This window comes from Lagenorhynchus albirostris, chromosome 1 (genome assembly GCF_949774975.1).
Source record: "Lagenorhynchus albirostris chromosome 1, mLagAlb1.1, whole genome shotgun sequence".
Taxonomy (NCBI): Eukaryota; Metazoa; Chordata; class Mammalia; order Artiodactyla; family Delphinidae; genus Lagenorhynchus; species Lagenorhynchus albirostris.
The window spans coordinates 142,040,674-142,068,546 of NC_083095.1; the positions used below are offsets into that span (position 1 = coordinate 142,040,674).

Genomic DNA, 27,873 nt, shown 5'->3' on the forward strand with positions numbered 1-27,873 from the left:
TATCTGACATCATTCTTTTGCATGTGGGTATGCATTTGTTTCAGCACCATTTGTTGAAAAGACTCTTCTTTCCCCCCACTGGATGGTCTTGGCACTCTTGTCAAAAGTCAATTGACTATAAATGTGAAGGTTTATTTCTGGACTCTCGGTTCTATTCAGTTGATCTAAATGTCTATCTTTATGCATGTAGCACACTGCTTTGATTGCTCTAACTTGGTATTAAGTTTCAAAACTGAGCATGTGAGCCCTTCAATGATCAGACTTGGAAGCTATTACCGTCACGCTTTGTCTATTTACCACTTCATTTAACCTTGAGTAAGTTGCTGAGTTTTCAGTTTGTCAGTGTTCTTCTAGGTTAGATAGGTGTTGGGCATGGACATTTTTGAATTGCAGTGACAGCTTCTGCAGTGCCCATGTTTAAGAAGGGAACCAATGCCTCTTTTTAAGCCATTGCCGCCTCCCCTGTCCATGGTGTAGGGACAAAGGTCTTGACTAACTCATCTTCCTTCCACTGTGACCAACCCCAAGGGACCCAGAAGAAGAGAAGCAGGGAGACAGGGATTCCTACTTGTGGTGGAATTGCTAAGACAAGGCTGGGTCTGGGAGGGATTATCCAGCTATGCCCCTGGGGGATGGAGGCACTGAGCTGGGGCAGAAAGCCATGGACAGGCTGGTCTGGAAAGCAGTGCTCCACAGTCCCTCTCCTGCCCTTACCATTAACATTCTTTCCCAATTTGTTAGAAACTATACCTGTCCTCCAGTCCACTCTGTGCAGAATCCTTTAGGGGATTAGTGACTTACAGTGACCCTGTGAACCACTGACCTCAGAGAACACAGAAGCAAAATTGCAGAGGAGAAGGGCCTGAGCCAGTTAAATAATTTAGATAGTATAGAGTCAGGAAATATAAGCAGGATATATAGGATACGTAAGCTTAAATGAAAATTGAATTTCCTCATTGCAACTGATAAAGACTTCATTGTGCCTGAGAATAGGACACGATTTTTGAGAATACAGCTAATTTTACTCATTCATGGACTCTGCATGTGTGAATTCACCTACTCATTAAAGTTTATTTGGAACTCCAAAATCAATACTTACAGCACTTTTGTAAGTCATTTGCAGACACATGCAGAGTGGTGAAATATTTGAGTCACCCAGCAGGCAGGTTCCCAGCAGATATCAAACAAGGCAGTATTTTGCCATCTTGTTTCAGCTCTCATGCTGTGAATAAACATCCTTTTTGAGGTCTGTCTGACACCTTGTTTTTTGTATTTTTGTGCTTTTTGTGGTGATTTTGCTGTTTTGAATGGCCTCCAAAGATAGTGCTGAAGTGCTGTTTAGTGCTTTGAAGCTCAAGAAGGCTGCCATGCGCCTTGCAGAGAAAAATACTAGATCTTCATTCAGGCGTGAGTTATAGGACTGTTGGCTCTGAGTTCAATGTTAATGAATCAACGATATATATTGAGTAAGGTGTCTTTATACAGAAACATGCATAAAACAAGGTTATGTGTGACTTGAAAAAATGTGACCAGAGGCTCACAGGAACCAAATCCTGTATTTCCCCTAGGACCAATGGTTCTATATTCCAGCATGGTTCTCCTGGTTCACGGCGAATTTTTAGAATCTAAGTACCGTGAGTAACAAGAATAGACTGTAGTTACTTTTCATTTGTCACATCCTGGGCTCTAAGACATTTGTTTCTAATGCCGTTCACAAATTCAGATCATACCTCCAACCACTTAGTGAGTTTCCAAGAGCCCAAGAACTTGTGGATGAGCCGGAACATGAAACTCAATCTCAACCACTGTGATTGCCGTGAGAATAGATGTAAATTGCCTTCTCATAATAGGCAGCGTGGTGTACCAGTGATAACCATGATGGTGTTGGTTTGTTGAGCAGCTGGTGGAAGCAAGTTGACTGTCTTTCTCAGAGGCAGAGCCTGAGAAGGTCTGAGTAATGGGCAACAGGGCCAACAGCTGTAAACTGTTTACACAGACAATTTGCTGGATAAACCAGAGTTTATACAGTTGGGTGTTGTTTATACCTTAAATCTAGAAAGGATCATATGGTCAACTCTGAATTTAAGAATTATGTGCTTACACCACATACTTTTCTACTAAAAAAGAAAATAATTAAACCTCCTCGCCCAATTTGCTCCCCAATCTTGTGCTCCTACCAAGAAAAAGAAGAGAATGGAGAAGAGAGAGTGTCCACACTGAGTTGATTTGCCTGGGAAGGTGGGTCAGGAGGCTCTGGTGGATGTGATCTGCTTTGGGATGAATTAAATATACTTCTTCAGGCATCAGAAGAACACTTTACAGCCCTCCATTTCTACCTCTAGTATTTCAGACTTTTGCTTACCTAATCTGTGCCAGGGTTATAGTAGAGGTGGAGAGAGTTGCCCTTAGGATACAAGCACACACTCAATTATGTGTTGACTATAAACTTCCTTCATTATCTGCTGCCTTAAGGGCTGTACACTCAGAATCAAAATCCGGAGGGTTTTTGTTGTTGTTACTTTTTTTTATTAGTCTCCCACCTTGGCCTCTGCTATATGTCACCTTGAATAAATGAAATATTACCAATAACTTTAACTTTCATAGCGAGTACATATTCACTGTACTAGGTTTAAGTCAAAAAAAGAAGAAAAAAATTAAAGATCTGTAATGACTTCACCATGTCCTAGAGGTAACTACTGTTAATGTGGCTGCACATATCCCTCAAGTCTTTTTATCTTTAGGATTAAAAACATTTGGACTTAAACACATGAAACCTTTACTGTATCCCACCCACATCTCAGCATAAATACACATTACGATTTACAAAAATCTTCTAAATCCTCCAAGCTTATCGTCGTCGCTGGTTACCAAAGCTTTGGTGCAGGAGGCCCAGGGTTTAACTGGGGGAGCATGGGTGTTGGAGAAAGATAACCCTGCATTTGTACCCAAGTCTGGGCCCTGATCAGCTACATAACTGGATGCTGAACCTTCATTTCCCTGTCTGTAAAGTGGGGCCAGTAATACCTTCCAAATAAGGGAGGACCAAGCATGCAGAGCAGCGCTTGCCTGTGAAGAGAACCGTAATAAATGCCAATTGCCTTTCTGCTTCACTTTTGTTCCAAGGAGCTCTGTAAACATGTGGAATTGATGTTTTTTTAAAATTTCAAAAATAAGTTCTACTCTTATTTCTCTGGTGGAGAATTTTAAATCATGGAAGACTGAAACCATTGAAAGAACCACTCTAGGGTCTGAGAAATCCTTGCTATCTGTGTGGGGAATTCCAGTTACTTAAGAAGGTCCCTCTGCTTCCACAGCTTCAGCATGGACATTAGCAGAACCTGTGTTTACAGACTTCCTTTTTTTAATTAAAAGAAAAAAATCAATGCAGAGAAAACTGGTTTTTCCTCATTTCTTGACAAGTGCTGAGGTGGGATTGGGCGGGGTTTCCAGGTTGGTGCCTTTGCAGCCTGACGAGTTGGGGTTTCTCTGCGTCTCCATCACACTCTCCTCTCTAGACTGCTGTTTCTTTCCAGAAAACATGGAGTAGTGGTGGGCTTTGTTTTCTGCTGCAGCTCCTGGTTTAATTACCATCTATACCCTGCCGCTCTTACTTTTACAACAATCTGGGATTCTGTCCAGACTTTGTTTTGTGAGTTCTAAGCATTTTCACACCGTCGCTCATAAACACACAAGCTCCCGTGCTCCATTTTCTGGGCCGTTTTTGTTGACGTGTTTTGCCTTGCTCGGTTTTATGACTGGGCTATCCACGATTGGAATAAACCTTTAAAAGCACTAGACCTTAATCCACCTTTGTGTGAAAGCATTTCTTATAAATAAACTAATGCTTTGTTTTCTAGTAAGAAAATAAAATCATATGCACCTGGAAAAATGAAAATGCAGTTATTGGAAGGCCTTCTACTTAGCTGTTTCCCTAGTGTTGTATGTTACCCAATTAGAGTGGAAACTCAGGATGCCTGTTCCGGGTGCCGAGTGTAGCCGAGGCCAGGGGATGTGTCTCTGTGGCATTTAAAGTCTGCTGGTTCAGCAGGCACTTTTGGGACAGCAAGCTCAGCACAGCTGGCCTTGGATGTCTCTCTTTCCCCCTCACCAGACAACTCCTCCGGGGCGAGCACATCTGATTGTTTCTGATTGATTCATTGACCCAGGAGGCTGGGTATGGCTGGGTGTGCGTTTGAGTGTGTGTGTGTGGCATGCGTATGCCATCAGTGCCGTGTGGAAGCATTCCGACTACTCACTGCTGGACTTTCTGCAGCAACCCACAAAGCATTTTTAAACAAAACTGTAATAATGACCTCAACGATATCAGAAAGGGCAGATCGTGTCCTTTCTGGTTGTATTTTCATCCTTCCCATAGTCTGTATTGCTGAATTATGATGCCCATATGCAAAAAACACATCTTGAGGCCAAATAACATTTCCTTTTTTTCTTTCTTTTTTTGTAAAAAAAAAAAAAAAATTCTTCAACCTTGGCCAAGCGTGTTGCATGCTTCCAAATAAAAGCAGGTACGTGCTGTGGTGCCCAGCTCAGTTTGCTGAGTGTGAGTTGAGCCCTTGAGCCCCGGGGTGTGCAAGCTTGTCTGCCCCTTGCAGGGGTTGCGGGGGAGTGCCCTGTGTGTGGCTGAGGTCTGCCCCAGCTTGATTTTGATGTCAACAAATAGGATGTTGGTTTAGCTCTTTGGGAGCAGGGAGGGAGGTTCATTTTTAATTAATTAATCCCCCTGTTCATTCTCCTGTGCCAGCTCCTTCCCTCCTCGGCTCCTGTGCCTGCAGGGCCGCTGTCAGCTTCTGAGACACTTCCGGCACATTAGTGAAAGGGAGTAGCGTGCAGCCTGGCAGTGGGTAGTGTCTCTGGGTGGAGAACAGGTGCCCTCACTCGGGTGGCCACAGCCCTTCCAGGGCACTGGGCTGGCGGGCAGAGTCCCTATCCACCTGGTCCCCAGACACCAATAGCCAGCAGAGCCACTGCCCGCCCCACACCCCTTGTGAGCTCACAGCGAGGGCAACACTGAGCCTGCTCAGGCGTACGGCCCCCAGCCACTCATTCATTTCACAGGACATAGTGAGGAGTCAGACGCCACCAGTACTCAAGTTCTATCCCAAGCCCTTCGGGGTTCTTGGACTCTGGCTTTGTTGAGATATATCCTGGGGATTCCTGGGTCGTAGTGATGTCCTTCCTGGGTGCAGAGCTAAGAGGGAGTGTGGAGAGCTGCCGTAGGCAGTATTAGCTCTGGAGTGTCAGCCTGGAGATGTGTGGCCTGTGCACAGCTGATGCCCAGCGTTCTTCAGCTGTGCCTGGTCCGTCCACGGCCCCCATCCTGTTCACACGCGCCTCTCTGCCATAATAATCTCTCTCCTCTGGAGCACTGCCATCGTCCACCAGAGGCTGGCAGCCTCCTGTCCTCTGTACCCAACCCCCTTGCTCACACCATTTTCCTGAGTCTGGTACCCGCCCGGTTGCCTTGATCCTCCCATCTCAGGGAAGGTCCTTGGGCCCCGTCATGTTTGTGCAGAGTTGAGCGAGTTGGGCCGTGGGACCCATCCTCCCGAATGGCTTCCAGGCCCGTACTCTTCCAGCGTCTTTCATTGCTCCTGGGCCCCGGTCTCGTCCTCCTCAGGGCTCCTGAAACATTTTTCTGAACATTCTGCACCTTCTGTGGCCTCTGCTCTCTGTGAGTCCCGGTCCGGATCCAAGCTCACCCCCTGAGAGCATTAACCCTAATAGGGCCGGGACTGGGGTGAGAGAAGGAGGTGCCCAGGGTGCGAAATTTGAGGAGGCCCTCCATCCCTCTCAGGGTTGGCTCCTGAGAGGGACACCCTCCTTGAACCTTGCGCACTGGGTGCCTCGACTCTTTGGCCTCACCTGGTCCCAGCCCTGGATGCTGAAGTTGGACAGGTCTGGCTCAGCATCCCAGCACCAGGTGCCAGTCCAGGTGACCTTGGGAAAGTTACCTTTTCTCTCTGAACCCCAGTTTCTCTGTTGCCTCCATCCCGGGTAACGAGGACTTCATTAGATAATCTGTGTAAACCACTCAGCACGTTGCCTGACATATGTTAAATGCTTGAGAGATGTTTGTGGTTATTATTACTGTTATTATTATTATTATTATTATTAGGCGAATACAAAAGCATCACACACCAGCCAGTCTCCATATGAGCTCTGGAATGACAGGTCCAGTCCCATGGTCATCCTCACCCCCGTTTGCCCCTCTTGATGATGTGTGATGTTGACCATGTGGATTTGCCCTGCGAGGTCAGGGCCTCGCACATTCTGAAGAGGATGTGTTTTGTGTCTCTGCTGCAGGAATTGCTTACTTAGGAGGTGTGTGCAGTGCTAAGAGGAAATGTGTGCTTGCCGAAGACAATGGCCTCAATTTGGCCTTTACCATCGCTCATGAGCTGGGCCACAAGTAAGTATCAGACTCTGGATTGTTCTGCCTCTTTAAATGCTTTTCTGAATACATATTTTTTTCACTCAAATTCTGGAAGTTCTAAAACAGTGCTGCTGAATGCCTTTGCTTCCTCTAGAGTAAGGACCTAGGCCAGCAAGCCTGGGTCCCAACCCTTCAGGGAACCCAAGAGATCACAGAACAGACTGTCTCTGAGTGTGGAAATGCTCATTTGATGTTTGCTTTAAGTCTGTTCTTAAAGCACACGCTGTAAAGGGAAGAGATTTTCTCAGTGTTGTCGTGAGTTGTATCCCCTTTCCCGAACCATCATGATCTTGATCCACTCTAAATATGCCGTTCAAATAATGGGATTTATCTTTGTGCTATTGAATTTCTGGGTTGTTGTTTTTTTTCAGCCAGTTTCAAAGTCCAACTTTCTGAAGGTAGAAGTCAGTGTCTTAGTTTAAAGAATCATCAGCTATTGCCTTTGCACATGGAAGTTCTTCCCTTGAAGAGGAAAGAACCACAGAACCTTAGAGCCCAAAGATGATGTGGAGAGAATCCGAGGCAGCCTCCTGGTTTTTTTAGATGAGGAAAAAGAAGGTCCGAGGGGTTGAATGGCTGGCCCAAGGCTGAGATCACCTGCAGGAAGTCTCAGGGGGCAGAAAACCAGCTGACTCTCAAACTGTGGCCCGAGGGTTTACTCTTTCTCCTGGAGTAGGTGTCTGTTTTATGTTTCTCTGAAGGAAACATTGTGATATGACTGCTTAAGAACTTTAAATAAATAAATTGAGGAGGCCAAAGCATGCAAAACAATGGAAAAATTTATATTGGACCGAAGAGAACAAAATTAAATGGAAATCTAGTTCTTGGGGAAAAATATATATTGTAAAGTTTTCCCAGTGCCCGAGATAGTAAGATGCCTGGAACCCTAAAGGTGAACTCAAGCTTCTGGAAGAGTAGAGGCAATGAATAAGGAGTACAAAAGCGGTTGTTTTCCCCTAGTATTAGCCATATCTGTGGCTTGATGTTTTTACCTTGCTTTGTTTATCTGGTCCCATTTTAATTTTTTTCACTCCTGTAGATGGGTTTGTTGTTGACTTTTCTGTACCTGTTGGCTATCATGATGTGAGTACAGAGAATGAAAATAATCTTATGTGTATTTCCTGGGACTAAGGGGAAAATAACATGTTATTGGCCAAGAGAAGCAAGATAAGTGGTTATCTCTACGTACACATTTATTTCATCTTGACAGTATTTCAGAAATACCCATACTAGTTTGCCTACACTACTAGAAAATAATTTTTAAAAATTATTTGTAATCAAATTTGTATTCATATCTCAGATTTGTTAAAAAAAAAAAACCAACTAGAAAACCCCACCCAATAGTGGTTGCTGAAAGAAAAGTACAAATGAGTATGGCTTTGGCAAACATCTTCTCACTATCAAATGCCCCACCCAGCCCATCGTAGTACAGCGGAATGAATTCCCTAACAGTTGTGAGAATGCAGAGTTGTCAAAACATTTCCCAACACGCAGGTTGTGTGGACCTTTGAAGAGATATATTTACGTGAACTGCTGCATCCCATGGCAGCAGTCACCTCCGCATGTGAGCACACAGGGGCTGCCTTTTCTCCTTGGGCATTAAGAACAAAGAGTGCCGTTCCTCCCTGATCTGTGCAGTTGTGCTGTATCAAACACTGGCATCTTAACACGGGAGGTCTGCAGATGAATGATTAGATTCAGTCATATTCCAGTAGCCTTTAGCTACAGTCTGTTTAGAATTTCTTGGAGGACTCTTTAGAGCTTGCTACTGAACTCTAATTACCTGCAAAAACAAACACCGTATTGTTAATCAAAGCCAATAAATCCTGGTAGCATTTGGTCCTGCCCCTAGTTGGGCGATTATGGTTTTCCCAGAGAAGTCTCTTGTCTCTGATTATTTGAAAGTGTTGGGAAGCAGATCCCCCAAGGATGAAGCCACAGTCTCCCTATCCACGGACCCCTCTGGTCACCCGGCTCAGAGCAGCCAGAGAGGCTGTGCAGAGGCTTGGGAAGGTAGAGGCCAGCCTGCGCTCTCAGGAAAGCCACTGGCCAGGCTCCTTCACAGATGCGAACCTGGAAACTGTCTGTATTTTGGAATAGGGAGGAGTAATTTAACTCCACGTTTCTTAAGTGTGTGTGAACTGAGATAGGATGGATGGTTTTCTCTGTGGACCTGAGCCACTGGTCCATGCTCTCCAACAAAATTTCTTGGTGGAAGTTTTAGAAAACAATAAAGAACACCCCTCTGTGTAACCCTGGAAAATCCCCAGAGAGCTCACCCTCCAGTTCCTAACCATTTAATACTGAAAAGTAAAGATCTCTTTTGAAGGGTGTGTGTGTGTGTGTGCCTTTGCACGTGGGCATGCATGGGTGCAGCCCTTCTGCTCTGTACTCAATATACCTCCTGTAAGGAGCAGTGTGAGCACTTACCCTCAGATCCCAATGTTAGGAGAAAAAGTCACTTTCCGTAGGAGCTACACATGCCGTTTATCAGATGATGAGAATTGCGTAAGTTAACATGATTTCATTTTTGCTCTGGCTTTCAGAAAACACAAAGCTAAGTGTAAGGCTCATTTTTAACATTTAACTCATTGTAGTACTGGAATTTTTCTCCCTCTTTCTAGCATCTGTTTGTATGCATGGTTTTATTTCAAATATTGTAGTTCAAAAATAATTTATTTGGTGCTGTGAACTGGCTCCAATCCAATTTGCAGTAAAATAAGTTCTAAATTATAAATTAAATGAAAAACTCTTCCCATGGTAACATCAATAATGCTGCTTTGGATGTAGGTTAACTATAAAGTAATGATGTTTAAGTCAAATCAGATCTCATTTACTGAGCACCTGCTATGTACCAGGTACTGTGTTAGATGCTGTGAATTCATTGTATTATTGAATCAGTCCTGTGAGGCAGGTATTATTAGCTTTTACTTTATAGATTAGGAAACTAGCATTACTTTAAAAAATTTTCTAGTCTCTACCTAAAATGATTTAGGATCACTTGTATGATAATATACCCATGCAACAGGGCCATTAAAATAAGGATCCAAATTACAAAATATAGATAATAAAGAAGAGAGCTTGTTATTATCCAAAAACCAAGGTACTTTCAGTTTGTCAGCAGCCTAGGCAGAGAGGGCAAAAAATGGCATGATACAGCTGGCTGAAGAAAGCCAAATGTGTCCTCAACAGGGGTTTCCCTAGGAAACGCAAGTACTGTGGGTAAGACTGGCAGTTTTCTGAATATCTACCCTGGTAAAGAAGTAGGGTAGAAAAGACTCCAGCCATGGCTTTAGACAGGAACTGAAGGATTTGCAATTCCCAATGGCAGTCGTGGAGGAGACCCTGGGAAGGGGCTGTTCTGTGTTCCTGCCTGGAGGATGAGCTGGGTCTGTGGGGCAGCCTTGCTGACAGCAGCTTTGGGGTTTTTAAATGAGCACCTATGACCTTAGTTACCTTCTTGCCCATGAAAGGCTGCCAGATAGGCGGCTGCCCCCCACCTTTTGGTTCACCTAGTGTGAGCTTTGGAAGGCACCTGTCTCCGTGTCTTGTTGTGGTAGCTTGGGAAACCCAGCGGAAAATGAAGCTGTTTTTGTGCCTTTCTTCATCCCACAGTGACCATGAGAAAGCGACGGTCCTGAGCATGAGAAGATGTCTTTGATGGACCTCTTTCACTTTAGGGGGCCGTAGTTGCCGCTGTTGTTAGTTATGATGGAATCAGTGACATGGGGGAAACAGCCCAGCTGGGCCAACTCTGCCCAGGTTTTTTCCCTCAAGAAACCAGGATGCCTTGTGGTGGACCTCAGTGTCCAAGATGTTTATCACTATTTGATTTTAGAGAGAAAGGGGGAGAGCTCGAAGCATTCATTTTTCTCAGGCAAACTCAACCCTGATTGCTCATGGGAAGAACTCTCCTCAGAAGCTCGGGTACATGCTGACTGCCCATGAGAAAAATAAAAAACAAAATCAGTGACACCCTAATGATCAAGGAGAGCTTAGGTAGTGACGTTAGTATAGCATTAAAGTGACTGTGCCTAATACGTCTGCTGGATTTTTAGAGGATATTGTTTGCTATGATTTGGAATTTTAATAGTGTAAGAAAGAAAGTAAATGGTTCTATGAAAATTGGTTAGAGTGCCTTTTGCTTTGGGGAAAGTAGGTCTAATACAGCATGATAAGGCCCAGGGGAGACATTTGATTGACAAGAGCTCTCCCTAGTGCAGTTGGAGGCCAGGAGGGCACAGAACCAAGTCTCAACTGGTTGTTTGGTGCCTGGGGAAACCCAGCGTGCTTCTCAATCAGGTAAGACAGTGCCTGGGAGGTGTTTAAGCACAGGGCTTGCAGGTGGGGTGGGGAGAGAGGGGAGGGACTCCACTTAATGCATACTCGGCCACCCACTCGGAAAAACAAAGAGCTTTCCCTTGCAGAAAATAAATCTCTGCTTCTGTCGGATTTAGGAGGCTCTGTTAGATAAGGCTGAGCCAGATCAACACCTGCCTTGAGAGTCAGTCCAAACCATGTGGCCTCTCCAGCTCCAGACAGGCCCCAGAGCCACACCCCATGTTCAGGCCCTCACTACCTGTACGGGGGCTGCGCCTCTCCCCACCTGCTCTTCCTGGGGTTTTTCCTGACTTCCATATGCCCTTTCTTGGGTCTTTCCATTCTGGAATTTACCTCTCCTCTGGTCAGCTGGATCTGCCTGTGGCCTCTGAAAAATGCTGTCTTCATGGAAGCTTGGGAACCCAGCAGATGTGACATCTGGGCCCCGCCTCAGGAGAGGAGCCTCTGAGGCACTTGGAAGTGCCTGTGGCCAAGCCTCAGCCTAATGAGTTAAACCACCCCCTCTGGGGGAGGGAGCATCTCGGGAGCTCTCCAGGAGATGCCAGGTGCAGCCAGGGTGGAGCTGCCACCAGCATGAGGTCTAGACCTTTTATTGTTGCTTTCGGCCTCATCCACCTTCCTGCTTCCATCTCTTGCTCCCAGACCCTGTCCCTCCAGGCCACCCTCAGGGTTGAGCAGTGGTGCTAGATACGATCCTGCTTTCCTGGCTCCAGCTCGCCCCTCTCTAGGTCACCCTGAATTCCGTGCTTCTTGCAGCTGTACCAGGCAGATATGCTCACAGCTGGTGAGTCAAGTGAGGAAAGGCCCAGCCTTCCTGAAAGTTGCCACCACAGGCAAGCGTAGTCCTGTCATCTCTCACCTGACACCTCCTGGGAGACCTGGAAATGGAAGGGGAGGAACAGAAGGAGGGGGACAGGCAGGGCCCACAGGGGGCTGAGGTACTGAGTACATAGACACTCCCAAGTGGAGAGAACCATGGGGCTGGGGTTTAACAATACAAATGCCCTGGCAACCAGGAACTGTGTTTGGTGCACCTGTGCACCTGCAGACATGCAGTTAGTTATAGGCAGACCCAGTTGCAACAGTGTGTGGTGCACAGCTGGGTTCTCAGACCTGCACAAACGCCCCTCGCGCCCCGGAACCAAGCCCACAATTGTGGAAGCACTGCCCTGGCTGATGTCACTTGGAGGAGGGACTCTGTCCTCCTGCTCAGTCCTGAGGACAGAGGGCAGGTGGGTGGCCACCTCGTGCCCTGAAGTAACAAGTGGGATCCCTGGTCCAGGCAGGTCACAGGTGAAGCTTGGTATCCCCCAATAAAGATACCCATCAAAAGCTAGATCCAGGCACTCCGGATGTTTCCGGCTAGAACGTGACGCTGTGCAAATGAGTTCAGGGCAGTGGACGTGGGAAAGATGTCCTCTTGAAGTGTGCCTGGGAACACGCTCGCCTGGGGTGCAGCATGGAACACGGACAGAGTCCAGTTCCTGGGGATCGTGGCTTATGGGCAGAGGGTGGGCAGGTGTCTGGGGAGTAGAGGAAAAGGGAGGAGACAGCTGTTCTGGGGGAAATGTTCTCATAACTGGAGTCAACACAATTCAAACTGAAAGGAATTGTCTCAATCCCAGAACAGGAAGTAAGGAAAGCCATTATGTAGATTTGTGAAGAGGGGAAGTATTTGCCTGTGATCTATGTTAAGAATGAGCTGCCTGGTACGGTACAGGGGAACGCGGTGTGCACATGGGCAGGATGTGAGCAGGTAGGTAGCCCCCGAGGACGGCCAGGCAGCCTGCCGAGTCCTCTGCCTGGGCGCGTAACCCGGCGGGCACAGCACAGACATCAGATGGGCTGGCCTTATAAGGAAGGTGCAGCGGAGAGAGGATTTCTGCAAATGTCATAACCAGTTAGAAATCCCAGGAGGAGGGCAAGGGTGCTTTTGTTCTAGTTTGGAATTAGGGCAGTTGTGTTCGTGTATGGGTCAACCTTTCTCGCAGAACAGAAAGGGTGGACCCTTCCAGCCCAGGAGGTCTACAGGAAGGGCTGCTTCTAGGGCAAGCAAGTCCCACACTGGGTTTTCAGGCGGACTCCTCCCTGGCTCTCTGGGTCTTACCCTCCATCCCTACTCAGCTCCTATGGCCTCCTGCAGGCTCCCCTCCCAGACGGAAGCTTAATTGGTGGTGCCAGTGGTGTTTAGGGCTCTTGGGTTTCACGCGGAGGTGCTTGGAGTGATTTCTGAGTGCCATCTCCTAGGTGTATGAGCATCCCTGGCTCGGCTGCCTTATCCAGATTCCAGAGTTGTATCAAACACCCAGGCCTCGTTTACTTTCCTTATTATTTTTAAAAATGTGCTGCTGAAAATTGTAAGGTCTTTGACATTAATTTACAAGCCACCCTCCTTCGCAAGTCTTGGATGAGCTAGAATGACTTGTGACTTCTGGAGGATTGCGGGGTGGCCACAGTGGAGCCTGCACCTGGCACAGCATCTCTCAGCCCTGCTCCGTGTTGCCCTGAGTGAGTCCTTCCTAACAGCTGTGCCTTTCCTTTTTCTCCTCCTTTCTCCACCCCCCGCCCCGACCCCAGACACATAAAAGCAGAATTTCCTTCCGGTCCCTCCCAGATGAATGATTTTCAATGGGAGGTGCAGTGTCCAGAACAGCAGGGAACTTTGTCACTGGTGGTCCTGTGTAAATGGCTTCTCTGCCTTAGGGAGCGATTTCTCATTGCCCAGCATTAAGAAGAGTTGCAGGGAAATTATTGTGATTTCCTTTGGAGTCTTACCCCTGACTTGGATTGAATGTGAGGAGACAACACTTCCTCCATTTGACTGGAAAGCCCAGAGCCACTGTTCCTAAGAGTACCTTGACCACAGTCTTCCCAAATCTGCCCAGGCCAGGCCTGGGAGGGAAGACAAACAAAGGGAAAACCATTAAAAGCTCTTCAGCAAGCAGACAGATGTGTTCCCACCTGCATTCTGAGTGGCCAGTCCGAGCAGCTATTGGCTGGATGTTATCGCCGTGATGGGAAATACAGCTGGATCTGGGATGTCTGCTGCTCCCAGAGTTTTGTTACTGTGATAGGAAAGGTTACACAAGCTGTGTGGATGTTTGTCTCTACCCCAGGAATTCTTTGCCCTTAATTATTGGTGGATTTCCTTACCTGAAATGATGTCGTTCGAGATGGTGTTTGAGGAGATGGTGGGGCGGGAGCGGGGAGGGGGGATGAGGGGGTGTGTGAATTGAGTTTGGCTGAAGAACCAAATTTTGAAATCCCCTCAGAACTTCTTTACGTTACAGACTATTCCAGGAATTAGACGAGATGCAGTTTCCTCGTTAGATTACCAGAGCTTCTGGCAGCTCCTCTTAAGTGGCTTTTCTCCTGGTTCTCAGAGCTGGAAGGGATGTCCAAAGTCATCTCAGCCTCATTTTGCAGACGGCCTCCCTTTCCTGTGGCATGGTGCCTTTTATACAACTGAACTGATCTCGTGCTGAGGCCAAGCCCTCCCCATGTGGCTCTTCTGGTAACTGGATTTACCCTTACTGGGAAAGACAGTTTTTGCTTACATGACTGGGGTTTTGTAAGTACTGTGGGAGGTGGCAAATTTCTCCACAGATGGAGTGCTCTGTTATAGATGGAATGTTTGTGTCCCCCAAAATTCATATGTTGAAATCTAATCCCCAGAGTGATGGTACGTGGAGGTGGGGCCTTTGAGCAGTAATTAGCTCAAGAGGGTGGAGCCCTCCTGAATGGGATTATTGCCCTTGTAAGAAGAGGCTGGAGAGCTAACTAGCTGTCTTTTGGCCATGTGAGGAAACAACGAGAAAGCAGCCTTTGCAACCCAGGAAAGGGCCTTCACTAGAACCCCACTGTGCTGGCACCTTGATCTTGGACTTCCAGCCTCTACAACTGTGAGAAACAAATTTCTATTGTTGATAAACCACCCAGTTTATGGTATTTTGTTGTGGCTTACACATGCCCACATTCTCCCAAGGTATTTGGTTTCATGCCTGAAATCCTTATTCATCCACTGCCCACTGCTGATGGAAAATTCCAAAGACCTGAGGGCAGTTGCACATCTCTGAGTCCCTGGGAACTTTGCCACCAGCCCAGTCAATGGCACATTCTGGGAAAGAGCCCTCCTCTCCTAATCCATTTTTAGGCACAGAGGGCGTGCTCCTACCTTGCCTGGAGGTGATAGTTTTGCCAGATGATGGTGGTGGCAGACAGGACCAGCAGAGGGGCTTGAGGGGTCTGGGGGAGCCATGATATCATGTACTTTGTTCTTGACAACAAAACAGAGCACAGGGGCCTGCGTAGTTGTCAGGGGCCTGCGTGAGGATCTGGGAATGGCCTGTCTTGGAGAAAACATAAATAAGTAGATAGATATAGAATGTGGGAGGTTGTTAAATTTCCCCAAGAGTCACTGGAAGCATGACAAAGGCGTCATCTTGTTAACCACAGCTCGCTTCTGTGGTGTCAAAGAAGGGTCAGGTATGAAGTGAGCCTGGTGATTCACTGACACTATTATCAGGAGCAAAGAGAGAATGAGAAGAAGATGGCTTGGTCAGTTCTGAACTGAGCTGGGACAAATCTTGGGGTTGCCAAAGTCCCCGGAGAGGCTGATGCTGGCATGGGGCTGGCAGCCACTGGAGAAGCTGGGCCCCGTGACGTGGGGGCTGAAGTGTTACTTGGGCAGGGGGTGAACCTGCGCCTACACCAGGGCCATGGTGTAGCTAGCTTATAACCGGGTAAGTTGTTAAAGAGAAGCGGGCAGAGAAACAGCAGTGGATCTCCAAGTCAAACTCACACCAAGGACCTGGTGGGTCCAGTAGGACCCCTGCCACGGGACAGCTCCAGACACAGTGAGGGCCAAGTGACAGGTGGCCTGCCGATAACCGCAAGGCACGCTTAGATTGGTTTCTGGTCAGAGGAGCCTTCCAGGCAGGAGCACGTGCTTACTGGGTAAATGACACCTAACAAACCCGTGGTTGGCCGCGTTGGTGGCTCTGTGGTAGGGGGAGCACCGGGATTAGCTAAGGCCCTGTACCTCTCTGTGGCCTGTGCTCTGCCGTCACCAAGGAGGGGCAGGAGCTGCTCCGGCAGTAGGAGAGAGCTACCATGAAGAAAAAGGTGGTCGGCTTGCTGCTGGCTGCTTGCTCCATGTAGAGCTTGGCTTACTCAGCAGAGCAAGCTCCCAGAACCCCTCTCCTTTCCTGTTCCCCCCTCCAGCCACCCCAACCTGAACTGTTCTTACTGACTTGACGGTTATCACCTGGAGCTCCCTCATCCCATGCTCCATTCAGAATCTGGCAAAGAGTGAGGCGGGCCCATGTGTGGTGCTGCACCAGGGACAGACTGGAAAAACAGACTAACTACAACTGCACCAGCACCTTGCTCTTCAGAGGGTAGTCCCAGGACTAGCAGCATCTTGTCACCTAGGAGCCTGTTAGAAATGCAGGGTCTGAGCCCAGCTGGGTGATGCCTGTGCACGTGATACTTTGAGAAGAACGGTTAAAGCATGTCGAAGCGGTAGCCTTTTCCGCCGGCCCCATCTTAGTGCAGTGCTCGCTTCTAGCTGTATATTGTACCTGTGTGTGTGTGCGTGTGTGTACACATATAAACATAGATTTGTATATATGGAGTTGAAGGGAGAAACCTTATTTTTTCTTCATTTTTAAGATTTTGGTCTATGGGGGAGGTTTTAGAATAGCTTTCTTCCCGTGACTTTGGAATCTTTTCTGTGGTCCCTTTTCACCCGTGCTTCATTTACCACCCATACAATGCCAGCAGCCTCTGACCAGTCTTCAGCGGGCTTCCAGAGCCGATGCTGTGTTTCCATTCAGCTTCCTCTATAGCTTGGAGACCAGCTTTCCTTGTAGTCATGGTTGGTACAAACTACTTGTTAAAAGAGACCCCACTCTAATCTAGACATTTAACTTGATGTATCATAAAATCTGGTAAATTTTTGGCTAAATTCCAGAAGGTCAAACTCATGGCTATCAACAGACCTGTTCGGGAACACGCTGGTCAAGCAGAATTTGGTTTGCGTGTGAGATGGGGGGTTTCATGAAAAAGATGGAAGGAAGTAACAGGACTGAAACACTGAACAAAAATGTCAAACGCTCCTGAAAAGCCCCCAAAGTGGTCGTCTTTGACATCCCCAAAGGGCAGCTGAGGTCCTTAGCCCAAGGCCTTGAAATCCTGGCATTCCTGTCTTGCCCCCTCCAGTCTCCCTTTCAGTTTTTATTCTCAGTTTGGAGGCAGAAGCCATGAGTGTCTGTGCTTTTCCTAAGGGCGACTTCTTCCCAGCCTCGCTGCCAGTGACCTGCATGTGCAGAGTCCATCCCAGGGTTGCCCCGTTGGTAGAATTACACAGCGGGCAAGTCAGCCTTTTGATTGTTTTTGTATCTAATATCAAAGACTTTGTTTTCTCTTTCCACATTTGCTGATATTACCCAAGGTCTGGAAGACAAGTGCAGTCCCCAAATGTTATGTGGAAACTTCTGGAATATGAGAGTTTAGAGCGAGCCCTGAAGTCCGGGACCCTGGTCACTTCTGGCTGCAACATGAAATTGAATCACTTGGGCCTTGGGGGCTTAAGCCTGGCAATTGCCCAGCATTGGTCTTCAGAACTTCTTATTCTCTGGTCCTTGTTGTATATATAACAACTCCTGCATGGTGATTACAAAATTCATTTTCTTGTGAAAAATGGCTCAGGAAAGAAAACTATGAGGGCTGGTTACCAAACTGGAAAGAAAGTTAAAGAGCCCCCCAAAGTGATCCTACTTTCAAACTTGCAGATTTGCAGAGGGTTGTAAAGATACCCCTTTTGAAAGCCAAGGTCACGTTGTGTTTTGAAGAGCCAGACCTGAGGGATGCTGGCTTTGGTAACTTAGTTGCCTTTATCACTGGGCACACTCATCATGACTGGACTGCCCAGAGAGTCCCACCCAGTTTTCATGCACCCCTTTAGAGGTGGTACACTACACCTTGTACCAGTAGGAACTGAAGACCCAGATAATGGAGGAGGTGATGAGAGATCAACCAGGTGTTTCACATGATTTGGGCTCTCTAGGCCCAGATTGAGAGAGCTTGTTTGCAAATGAGAGCACCAACAGCTTTGATAACCGTGGAGGAGCAATGAGGGAAAGCAGGGGGTGCTAAAGACTAAAATAGGCAAATGCTATCATGCAAGAGGGAAATGAGACAAATGGCATACAGTTTAGACTTAGGATATTAATAATGTTTGTCGAAGGATTCCAGATAGCTTATCAGACAATTTGTGAGTGCTCAGAATTAAAAGAGGCAATCCTAGAAGTCAGTCGATAATCTACTGACAAGTCATCCCCAACAGGTCATACAGAGGCAGAGAATGTAAAATGCAAATTTCACCAAGTTTTCTGCAAAACACTTAACACTCCTCATGGGAAATATGGGGGACTGTGGGCTGGATACTGCTGCAGTTATTTGAACTTGTAACTTGAACCTTACTCAAAGCATGATTATTAGTAGTGAAGAAAGTTCATAAAATTTGAGCTCTCTGGAAACACGCAAGGTAGTGTTGATTTCCTCACTCTGGAGTATTTGCACAGAGCTAGTTCCTTGCAGCCTGGGGGTTGAAGGAAAGATTCTTGGAGGATGAGGAGGGTTGAGCTGATCTCTGAACTCACATGAAACCCTCTTGTTGATCCTGTGACCCCTGCACAACATAAAGGACAAAATAGACCGGGATCTGGGTAGTGCCCAGACCCCAAGACAAAGCTGGCAGCGCAGATACACTCCCATTGAACAGTACTCCATTTCATAGATTTATTATACAAGCTTGTTTTCCATTTTTACAGCCATTAGTTCATTCAGTCCTCCCCACCATCCAGTGGGGTAAGTACTGTCATTCTCCCCGTTTTACAGGTAAGGAAACTGAGGCACAGAGAGGTTAAGCAACTCACCGCAGCCCTGGAGCTTATAGGTGATGGAACCAGGATTATCATAATATAAAGTTATGGTACATTTGAAAGTAGGATCATATGTAACAGGCTATTTGTTGTGGAGCGTGAAGTACAGGGCAGTCAACCCCATAAAAGGGTCATGTTGAGAGTCCTCAGAGAGGAGGCAGAAGTGGGGGAATGGGCACTGAGGGAGGGGTCTGCATTTGGAGGGGCTGCATCAGCATGAGACGGTGGAGGAGGGACGAGTGGGGTGGGGGGAGCCAGGGACACAGTGGGACAGGATGCAGGTCCTCTGCAGGAAGTGACTGTGACAGGGGGCTTAGGGAGGCCTGGTCTGCTTGTGGATGGAGAGAAGGTGGTGACAGTCCAGAGAGGGAGGAGCTCTGCCGGAGAGCATGTACTCTGGCATCTGTGCAGCCAGCGACTGTCAAGGGGCACATGGGAAAGGCAGGGCCCATGCTGTCCCCTAGGGCACAGGCCTCCAAGGTTCTGCCCAAATGTGCAGCCCAGGCCTGCAGCTTTAATGCAGGTCCTCAGGGAGTAAAGCCTGAAGGCAACTTTGCTGCAGGTTAAGCAAATCACTTAATCTCCCTGTGCCCCCAGCTTCCCCATCTGAATAATGGGCACACTGACTTTCCCTCCATCATAGCATGGTTAAGAGCATTCAAGGAGCCAGTGCTGGCTTTGGTACTGGAATGAGCTGGTATAGACTCAACTTTTCCCTGCTCCTCTCCTTTAAATGCAACCAAATACCTTAGGAATGATTCAATAGACAATAACAAAAGGGCTATGAAAGCTGGAAAGAAGAAGCCAGGTTGGCTGGGGACCTTAGGACCTGAGGAACGACAGCATGGTGAGTTCCAGGGCTTTCTTTATACCTCCCATGTATCCTGGACTTGGTACCTAGAGGTCTGCGACCTGGAACCATCAACAGATACAAACAGAAACCCCAAGAGCAACCTGCTTCTTGGTTGGTGGACTGGGAAAGGCAGAGCCCACCGAGACCTTGTGGGGAGCCCGCTACACCCGTTCCATACACAGGATGTGTTGGGCTGGCAGACCTGCGGGCCACTGCAGCAGTGAACCCCAGCTCCTGTCCCACAGCCAGGACACAGCGGGCAACCGAATCTGCTGGCTGCAGCAGCAGCAGTGAAGGCCTGTGCCTCCCTGCCCTTGTCCCAGTGGCACAAGGAGGCCCAGGTTCAGCAGCTTCTCCCTCCCATACGCCTCCCGGCACAAGGTGGCCTGGCGACACCAGGCAACCCATGGGAGTGCCTTCCGCCCCACAGATATCACCAGTAGGGAATGAACAGGAGGCCCGATGGCATTCCTTTCAGGTGCTGATGGAACACACACCAAGATAGCCAGCAATCACGCCAAACATGGACTGGGATGCAGAGGAACCAGGTTGCTCATGCACTGCTGGTGGGGAAGTAAAATGGCATAGCCACTCTGGAAAACAGTTTGGCAGTTCCTTTTAAAAGTAAGACCCACTGGTTGTACTCCTGGGCATTTATCCCAGAGAAATAAAAACTTATTTTTACCCAGAGACTTGTACATGAATGTTTATAGCAGCTTTTGGTCATAACAGCCAAAAGCTTGAAACTACCCAAATATCTTTCAGTGAGTGAATAGTTAAACTGATACATCCATACCATGGAATACTACTCTGCAATAAAAAATGAAGAGATTATGGACACACACAGACACCTGAATGAACTTCAAGGGAATGATACTGAGTGAAAAAAGCCAGTCTCAAAAGGATGCATACTGCCCGATTCCATTTATATAACATTCATCATGTAACATAGAAATGGGGGACAGATTAGTGGTTGTTAGGGTTTGAAGGATGGGGCGGAGGTGGGTATGGCCACAAAGGGGTAGTCTTGTGGTAATGCCACGACTTCTTGATTGGGCTGTGATTATGGTTACAGGCAGCTGCAGGTGTGATAAAATTGCCTAGAACTACACACACACACACACACACATACACACACAGTGCATATGTAACTGGTGAGATCTGAGTAAGCACTATGGGTTGTACCAATGTTCACTCCCTGGTTTTGATATTGCAATGTAGTTATGCAAGGTGTTACCGTTGGGAGAGGTTGGGCAGGTGGTGCACAGAACCCCCCTGTATTTTTCCTTTCAGCTTCCTGTGCATCTATAATAATTTCAAAATTAAAAGTCTAAAATAAGAGAGAGAATACCTTCTTCTTATAGGTGTTCTAGAAATGCAGGTGTCCAGGCCACACTTCACACCAATTAAGTCAGGATTTCTGCAGGTGGGATTCAAGCATCCAGAGTTTTCCAAACTTCCTTAGGTGATTTGAACACACAGCCAAGTTTGAGGGCCTGTCCTCACTCATGTGAGCATTTGTCATCCTCCTGGTCATCGTTGTTACAGCTGCAGGAGCAGAGCCCTCCATCTTTCTGTGTGCTGTTTGAAGCACTTTGCATCCATCACCTCATTTCACCATCGATACTGACCGTTATTCTTCATTTACTGCCATTATTAGGTCTCCTTCCCTGTTGTGGACCAGCTACTGTCTGATGACTCTGGAAGCATAGAAAATGCAGAGCTTCCTCATCCTTAGGCAGCACACTCACCTCATTTTGAAAAGGAGCCTGAGCGGGTTCTGGTTTGGTGCCATCTCCATGACTCTTCCCTGTAATGAAAGAGAAAAGGCACTTGGAGATTGGAGGGAAACGGTGGTGTTATTTGGGTGTGTTTCATGCTTCTCAAGAGCTCACTCCTGTTTCAGAAGCAGGTTGGGATGAGTGGGCCTTGGGAAGCCTTCACTCGCTGTAGTCTTTGAGTTTTCACATTTGTCTTCCTCCCACTTGGAGAGGGTCCTTTATGGTTTGGACACATCTGTGCTGATGGGTTATGGTGCCATATGGAACGATGGCCAATGGAGCAGGGGAGATGGGGAGCGAGAGGGCATGGGCACTCAGCCCCGGGGACCTGACCAGCCATAGATACGGCTTGTTGGAAACGCTAGTGCCTGTGACATTCACGGACACTTAGGGTGGCACAGAAAGAAATCACAATGTGGAAGCAGAGAAAGTCCATACCTGTGTGGGTCTGTTTGCCTTTTTTGACCTCATAGCCCAGGCAGCAGGGCCTGGAAGGTGAATCACAGGGCAGGCTGTTGTCTGGGGTTGGTCCTGTCATCCTGTTGGAGGACAGTACAGCCTTGTTCCAGGGAACACTTATCATAGCAGGTCAGCCTGTCACTGTTTCCACTGCCTTCAGCGCTTGTTCTCTTACCCCTGCCCTTGCTGTCTTCCTTCTAGTGCCCTAAAAAGAAAATCCTTGGCTGAGAAAAATATTCATATGCCTGTGACGTTGACAAGAATGAATCTGTTGGGGCTGGAGGGCGAGGAGGAGGCAAGTATGTGAAATCTTGCCTCGGAGCATTGCCCTCCTCTGGGGGCGCCAATCTCATATACAGTGATTGTTGCCCCTGGAGCTGGAATCAGTGCTGATGTGAGTGCTGAGAGGGAGCTGGCGGCCTCACGAGGCTGAGAATCAAGGGGCAAAAGTGACCCAAGGGTGAGGTGACCCCCGAGGTCTCGAGTCTCCATCCTGCTTGGTACATGTTCCCGCCCCATCCCCTGCAGGTCCGCTGGCGCCCGGGCCTCAGTCTCCTTTTATGCATTAAGGATTAGAGTGTTAGTTCCTTTTCCTAAAGAATTAGTGTTCTCTTGAAGATCTCCAAATGGAGGAGGGATAAACCTGTGATATTTGTCATACATGAGGCTTCTGCCGCCTTCAGTGAACTCACCCTGACATCTCACCTGGAGGAAAAGCCTTTGGTCGTGGGAATGGCTAAGACAAGGACAGGCAGCTGCACCTTTGACAGCTCACAGCTCAGACCAGCTAGACTCTGTTCTGTCAGGGTTGCCAAATTTGACACTAATCTCTTCTGTAAACACAAGTCAAAAGCAGACATTTAAATAAAGGCCAATATCAAGATTATTTTTTAAAAGGAACAGGATGACAGGGCACTTGGTACCCTTGCTATTTTGGCTCCTTTTTCACTCCAAAAGTGCAATAGAGTTCCACCGGGGCTTGGTGGCCTGTGGCTGGAGGGGGGGAATGGGGGAGGGGCCATTAGCTCCCCTGGTTGTGGCAGAGGAGTCCTGCAACAAGAGAGCTTCTCCTCTGCTGCTTTCTGCCTGGGGCCACACATTCTGGAAGATATGGGGCTCTGGAACCACCCTTTATTGACACTGAGAGGCTTTTTGTCTGGGACACCTTTTCCCTTTACATCTCAGATGGGATTCTGTGGGGAGGGCCTCTTTTCCTGTTTTAATAACCCATTATCAACTACAAAGTTGCCGCTAGTAAAAATATCAATTATCGCTTATGCAATACTTCTGGCATTGCTTGAAACCACATTCCATCCTCTTAACAGGATGGTTGCTCTGAGCCAAAATTCAGAGTGGGTTTGAGGACAAGTTGTGTACACAGTCATTTGGACAGCCAAAAGAATATATTTTTATCCTGTAAATTGAATGCCAGTTAAGCAGTAGTGATTACTGCAAGAAGGCATAATTTACACTAGGGGAAGCGAAGATTTTTTTTTTAAGATAAAATGTATTGCTTAAGAAGAGCCTCAAAAAAATAAAGGGGAAAACAAATAGCAGTTACAAAACCCCCAAAGTCTCAATTTTGTGGAAATTTGAAAAACAAACCCTTGAGTTAGAGAAACCGTGAGTCCATATATTCAATAACCAGGGTACTTCACAGAGAGTCACACAAACTAGCATTTAATAATTTAGCAACAAGGTGGTTACTGTTCCCAAAATTTGTTCCTTAGTATATTCACCATCAGGGTAGAATTTGTAGATGAAACACTTGGGCCATATACTTTGTGTGTGTCCAGAACCTACCAACAGTGATGCCCTTCCTGGCTTCACCCCCAAATTCGGAATCTGGGCAGAAATAAAGAACAGCGTCAGGATTTTGACTTTGGCTAACCAGGAAGTGATTGTCCTTTTGCTCGGCTGAAAGCGTGATGAGAAGTCCTGCCATTTGTTTTGAACTTGGACTTCTCCCTGAAAGTTGTGGGTAGAAGGAGAGAAGAGCAAAGGGGGACAAGAATGTGAGCTCAAATACTTGAACTCTGTCATATTTATGAAGGTAGGGGGCTTGATCAATGCTCAGAAGGCATGCATGCATGCCTGGGTCGTGCATGCATGAAGGCCCATCTCAGCTCGCAATAAGAAAGAGCTGGGCGCTGGCCCTTCCTGAGGATGGCCTGTTTCTAGAGGCAATGTTCTTAGCCCAGGGGGGACATTAGACACCCCTGGAAACCCCTGTAAAATACAGGTGCCCGTCCCCTCCCCTGGAAATCCTGATTTACTTGGTGTGTGGTGAGCCCCAGGTATTGGTGTTTCAAAGTTTGCCAGGTGACTCTCACCTGCAGCCAAGGTGGGGCGGTTACTAGTAAAACCATCAGCAGTGGCTCTCAGGTGTGCTCCTTGGACCGGCAGCTTCAACATCTCTAGGGAACTTAATAGAAATGAGAATTCTCATCCTGCCCTTGACCCCCACTCCTTAGACCTACTGAATTAGAAACTCTGGGGCGGAACCCAGCCCTCTGAGTTTTCACAGGCCCACTGGGGGTTTCTAGCAGGCACTGAAGTCTGAGAACCACTGGTCAACACTGTAGCAGCAGTTCTCAGACTTTAATGGACTTTAGAATCATCTGGGAGCTTTCAAAAATCCAGATACTCAGGGTCATGCCTTGTACCAATGAAATCAGAACCTCTGGTGGTGAGAGCGGGCATCGGGGTTTCCTCTCCAGGAGATCTCACAGTGTGGCCGTGTTTGAGAACCAGTGCTTTATAGGAATTGAGCGACGTCCCTCTTAGTCTTAAGATTCTAGAATTTGCCTTTGAAATTCTGTCCTGTCTCTCTAGTGTTAAGTTTCATTAGGCAGGATATAACCTGCCTTAGATCCGGGAAGGGATAACAGAGCCCCTTTTGTTCCGATGGAAGAGGTGGTTGCTTGCTTGTGATATTATTGCTCAGAGAAGGGCTCACGGGGCTCTGCCATGAGGTGAAGCTACCAGCTCTCCCTGCCACCTGCATGATAGGAACAGAGACCATAGAGCCATGGGGTGAAGTCTTTTAAGAGGAATTCCCAGATACCACCCAACTGATTTGGTTTTGTTCAGTCTGTTCTATCAATTTACGAACACTCATCAGCAGCTCTGTGTGGCTGGTGCTAGACCAGGCTGCGGGGAGGGTCTGGGATGTTGAGGTGCAAAAAATGGCAAGTCCTATCCTCAGGGAGGCCCTGAGAGAATGGCCATGTGCTTGGGAGGGATCCCTCTTAGCTGGGAAGAGCCGAGGCTGCTCAGAAAGAAAGTGACCTGCAATCTGGGCCTTACAGGAAGGAGAGGATTTTGGCTGGCAGGGAGAGTGGGGAGGGGTGTCCACACAGAGGTAGAGGGCAGGCAAAGGCACTGGGGTAGTGGGGTCCTGTCGGCATCATGCAAGCACCTGCTGTGGGTCTGGAGCCAGGGTCACTTGGGGCGGCACCCCCTCAGCCTGCTGACCCATGGCGCATGTTTCATGGCTGGGAGGTGGGATGGAGTACACACCCTACCCCATCGCCCCACCACACCACACCCCACTTCCTGGTCAAAGAGGAAAAGGCAGAGTCCAAGTAATGTGGCCATAAAGCCCCTCCTGATATGTGTGGTTTCAGGGAAGGAAGGGAATGATGGTCATTAGGAGGGAGCAGGAAACAGCCTGTCCTTGGGGTTTCTGCTGTCTGGACATCCTGGGCCCTTTGGGGTCCCTGAGGGGTCTTTGAAATTTAAGAAGCTGCAGGTTCTCTCTGAGCAGCGGGTCCCCCCTGCAGTCAACTAATCCTCTCCTCTGCAACGCCTTTGAAGGGGTAGGAAGTGCTGGGGGCTGGTTTCCAACACCCATTAAAACACCGGCCCCTGGAAGAATTGGGGACAGAGATTGCCTCCAGGTGGGGGTGGTGGGAGGATGTAGGGGGGCCTAGGAAACTACTATGGGGGAGGGGGGACTCAGTTTTCAACTTATACCCCTTTGTCTCTGAATTTCTACCATACAGTTATTTTAGCTACTCCACACCAGGCCTTCTCCTATTGGCTGAGAAAAACTCTCCCTGAGAAATCAGGCAGTTGTTATCGTTTATGAGTGGAAAGCTTATTAAATCTACACTTCTAAGCAAAGTTGCTAAGTCTAGGTGGAATTGAAAATAATCTTGTCTAGTTAAGAGATGTCAATGGTTAAAAAGGAAATGAATATTCACTGTCCTTTTGTTTCTTTGGGGGGAAAAAGGTCAATATAAAACTAATGAATTTAGAGCATTTCTTTTAAGTAAATGCTTCTAAAAGATGGTCATTTTGAGGGCTGACTGAGGTTTTTCAAAACCAAACCAAATTTCATCCTGCAGTCTGTAGATGACCTTTGAATGATTTCCAATTTGCTGTCTTCTCAATCCTCTAGACCCAGGTCCAATCCCCATTCACAGGGTGGCTGGGTTGGATGAAGGCAGAACCTGTGAGGTGGACCAGAAATCTGATTTCAGACCAGAACGCGGGAGACCCTTGGTTCCAGGAAGAACTTGCTGCAACTGGCTGTGTGGTGTTGGGTGGTCACCTCTCTCTGGGCTCCAGATTCCACTTAGATGCAGACAGAAGGGTTTCAAGAGCCCTTAACGTCTCAACTCCTGTGGTTCTTTAGAGCCTGAGTCTCAACTAGAAAAGGAATTAATATCCTGAGCATCAATTTCCTGGCAGTATGTTTTTAATGTGCAAAATTTTCAAGTACCAAAAAGGAGAGGCAGGGTGAATATTGCAGAGCACTTCGAGGTTCCCAACCCTGACCCCACACTCTGGGCGTTATTCCCAGAACACACTGCGCCCACCCAGCATCTCATGGACCCAGGTACGTCTGTCTTCCTCTCCCACCATCACACTCTGAGCCTCAGGTGTAAATGGGAGGTGGGAGGGTAGGACTGTTGCTAGTAATGTCTCAGAGTTGTGCTTTAGATAAAGATCCGGGGGGGCATCTAAGAAGATGGGGACCAAGTCTGAATCCCCTTCTTGAATGTCACAGGTGCTACAGGTTGGTGCCCGGAGAACAGAGGTGTGATTCCTCCAAGCTGGGTCCAGGAAAAAGCTCTTGGCCGCTCCCCAGCACCTCTGCTCCCCGAAGCCATGTCCATACTTGGCAGCCCCTCTCCTCTCCACACTGTCTTGCTGGAAGTCTCAGTGCCCTGAGAGCAGACCTTGAGCCCCTCCAGGTCTGAAGGCTCTCAAGCAGGCTCTCCGCTGCTAACCCTAAGAGGAATTTTCCGTGCCATCCACGGTCTCCTGAGGGCTCCTGCTGGCCCCCAACCTCTAAGACAACCACTCCGGCAGGAGTTGGCTGGTTCCCATCCTTTGCCCTCCTTTGGGTCTGGGGGCAGATTTCATCCTCAAAGAGCCAGGCCATGCATGGAGATTTGGAGTATAGACTGTCCAGGCTCAAGTTATGCTTGGCCATTATCAGCTGTTTGACCTTGGGAGAGCTTCTCAACCTCTTTGCCTCAGTTCCCTCATCTGTGAAGTGTGGATGATAATAGTTGATGTATGCAACATGCACTGCCTGGCATGCTGAAAACGCTATTTCTCTGCCCTCCGGGCACGCCCCACACCACCCCCGCAACTCTTGGGTATGAGGTCTCTGTTGTGTATCACACCTCCTTCCCCTGCTCTCTCAATATTTTTCCTGCTCTTAGTGTGCCTTTCAGCATCTGTGTTGAGAGGGACCCACCTTGGTCTGCACCTTAGATATGTGTCCTGTGGGCACACGAGTGCTCAGCGCTGTGCCTGGCACGTGACACATAGCAGAGTCTGGATGAAGCAGAGTCTGGATGAATGAGGGCATGATTAGAAGGGATTAGGGTATCTGTTCCAGCCCTCCAAATCCTCTGAGGCTTCCCCAGCTCAGACCTCAGTGAGCAGCAGCCTTCAGCAGATGAATGAGTGTATGAATTCCCGCCCCTAAGATGCACATAGCCCGTGGTGGTGATACCAACATCATTTCTGCCCCTCTTTGCTCCATCTGCCACCACAATGCCCGACACACCTGCCATGATA

The 27,873-nt window shown here is 47.9% G+C and overlaps 1 protein-coding gene across 7 annotated transcripts in view; it reads left to right on the forward strand.

The window, feature by feature from the left end:
* ADAMTS17 (ADAM metallopeptidase with thrombospondin type 1 motif 17) overlaps window positions 1-27,873 on the forward strand; it is a 349,273-nt gene that overhangs the window by 154,020 nt on the left and 167,380 nt on the right. For all 7 annotated transcript variants that reach the window (XR_009541664.1, XM_060155566.1, XM_060155578.1 and 4 more), the window contains one exon: window positions 6,322-6,427. Coding sequence is in view for 6 of the 7 variants with exons in the window: in XM_060155566.1 (XP_060011549.1) it covers window positions 6,322-6,427 (106 nt within the window). In the remaining variant the exon portion in view is untranslated. The remainder of the gene's footprint in view (window positions 1-6,321; window positions 6,428-27,873) is intronic.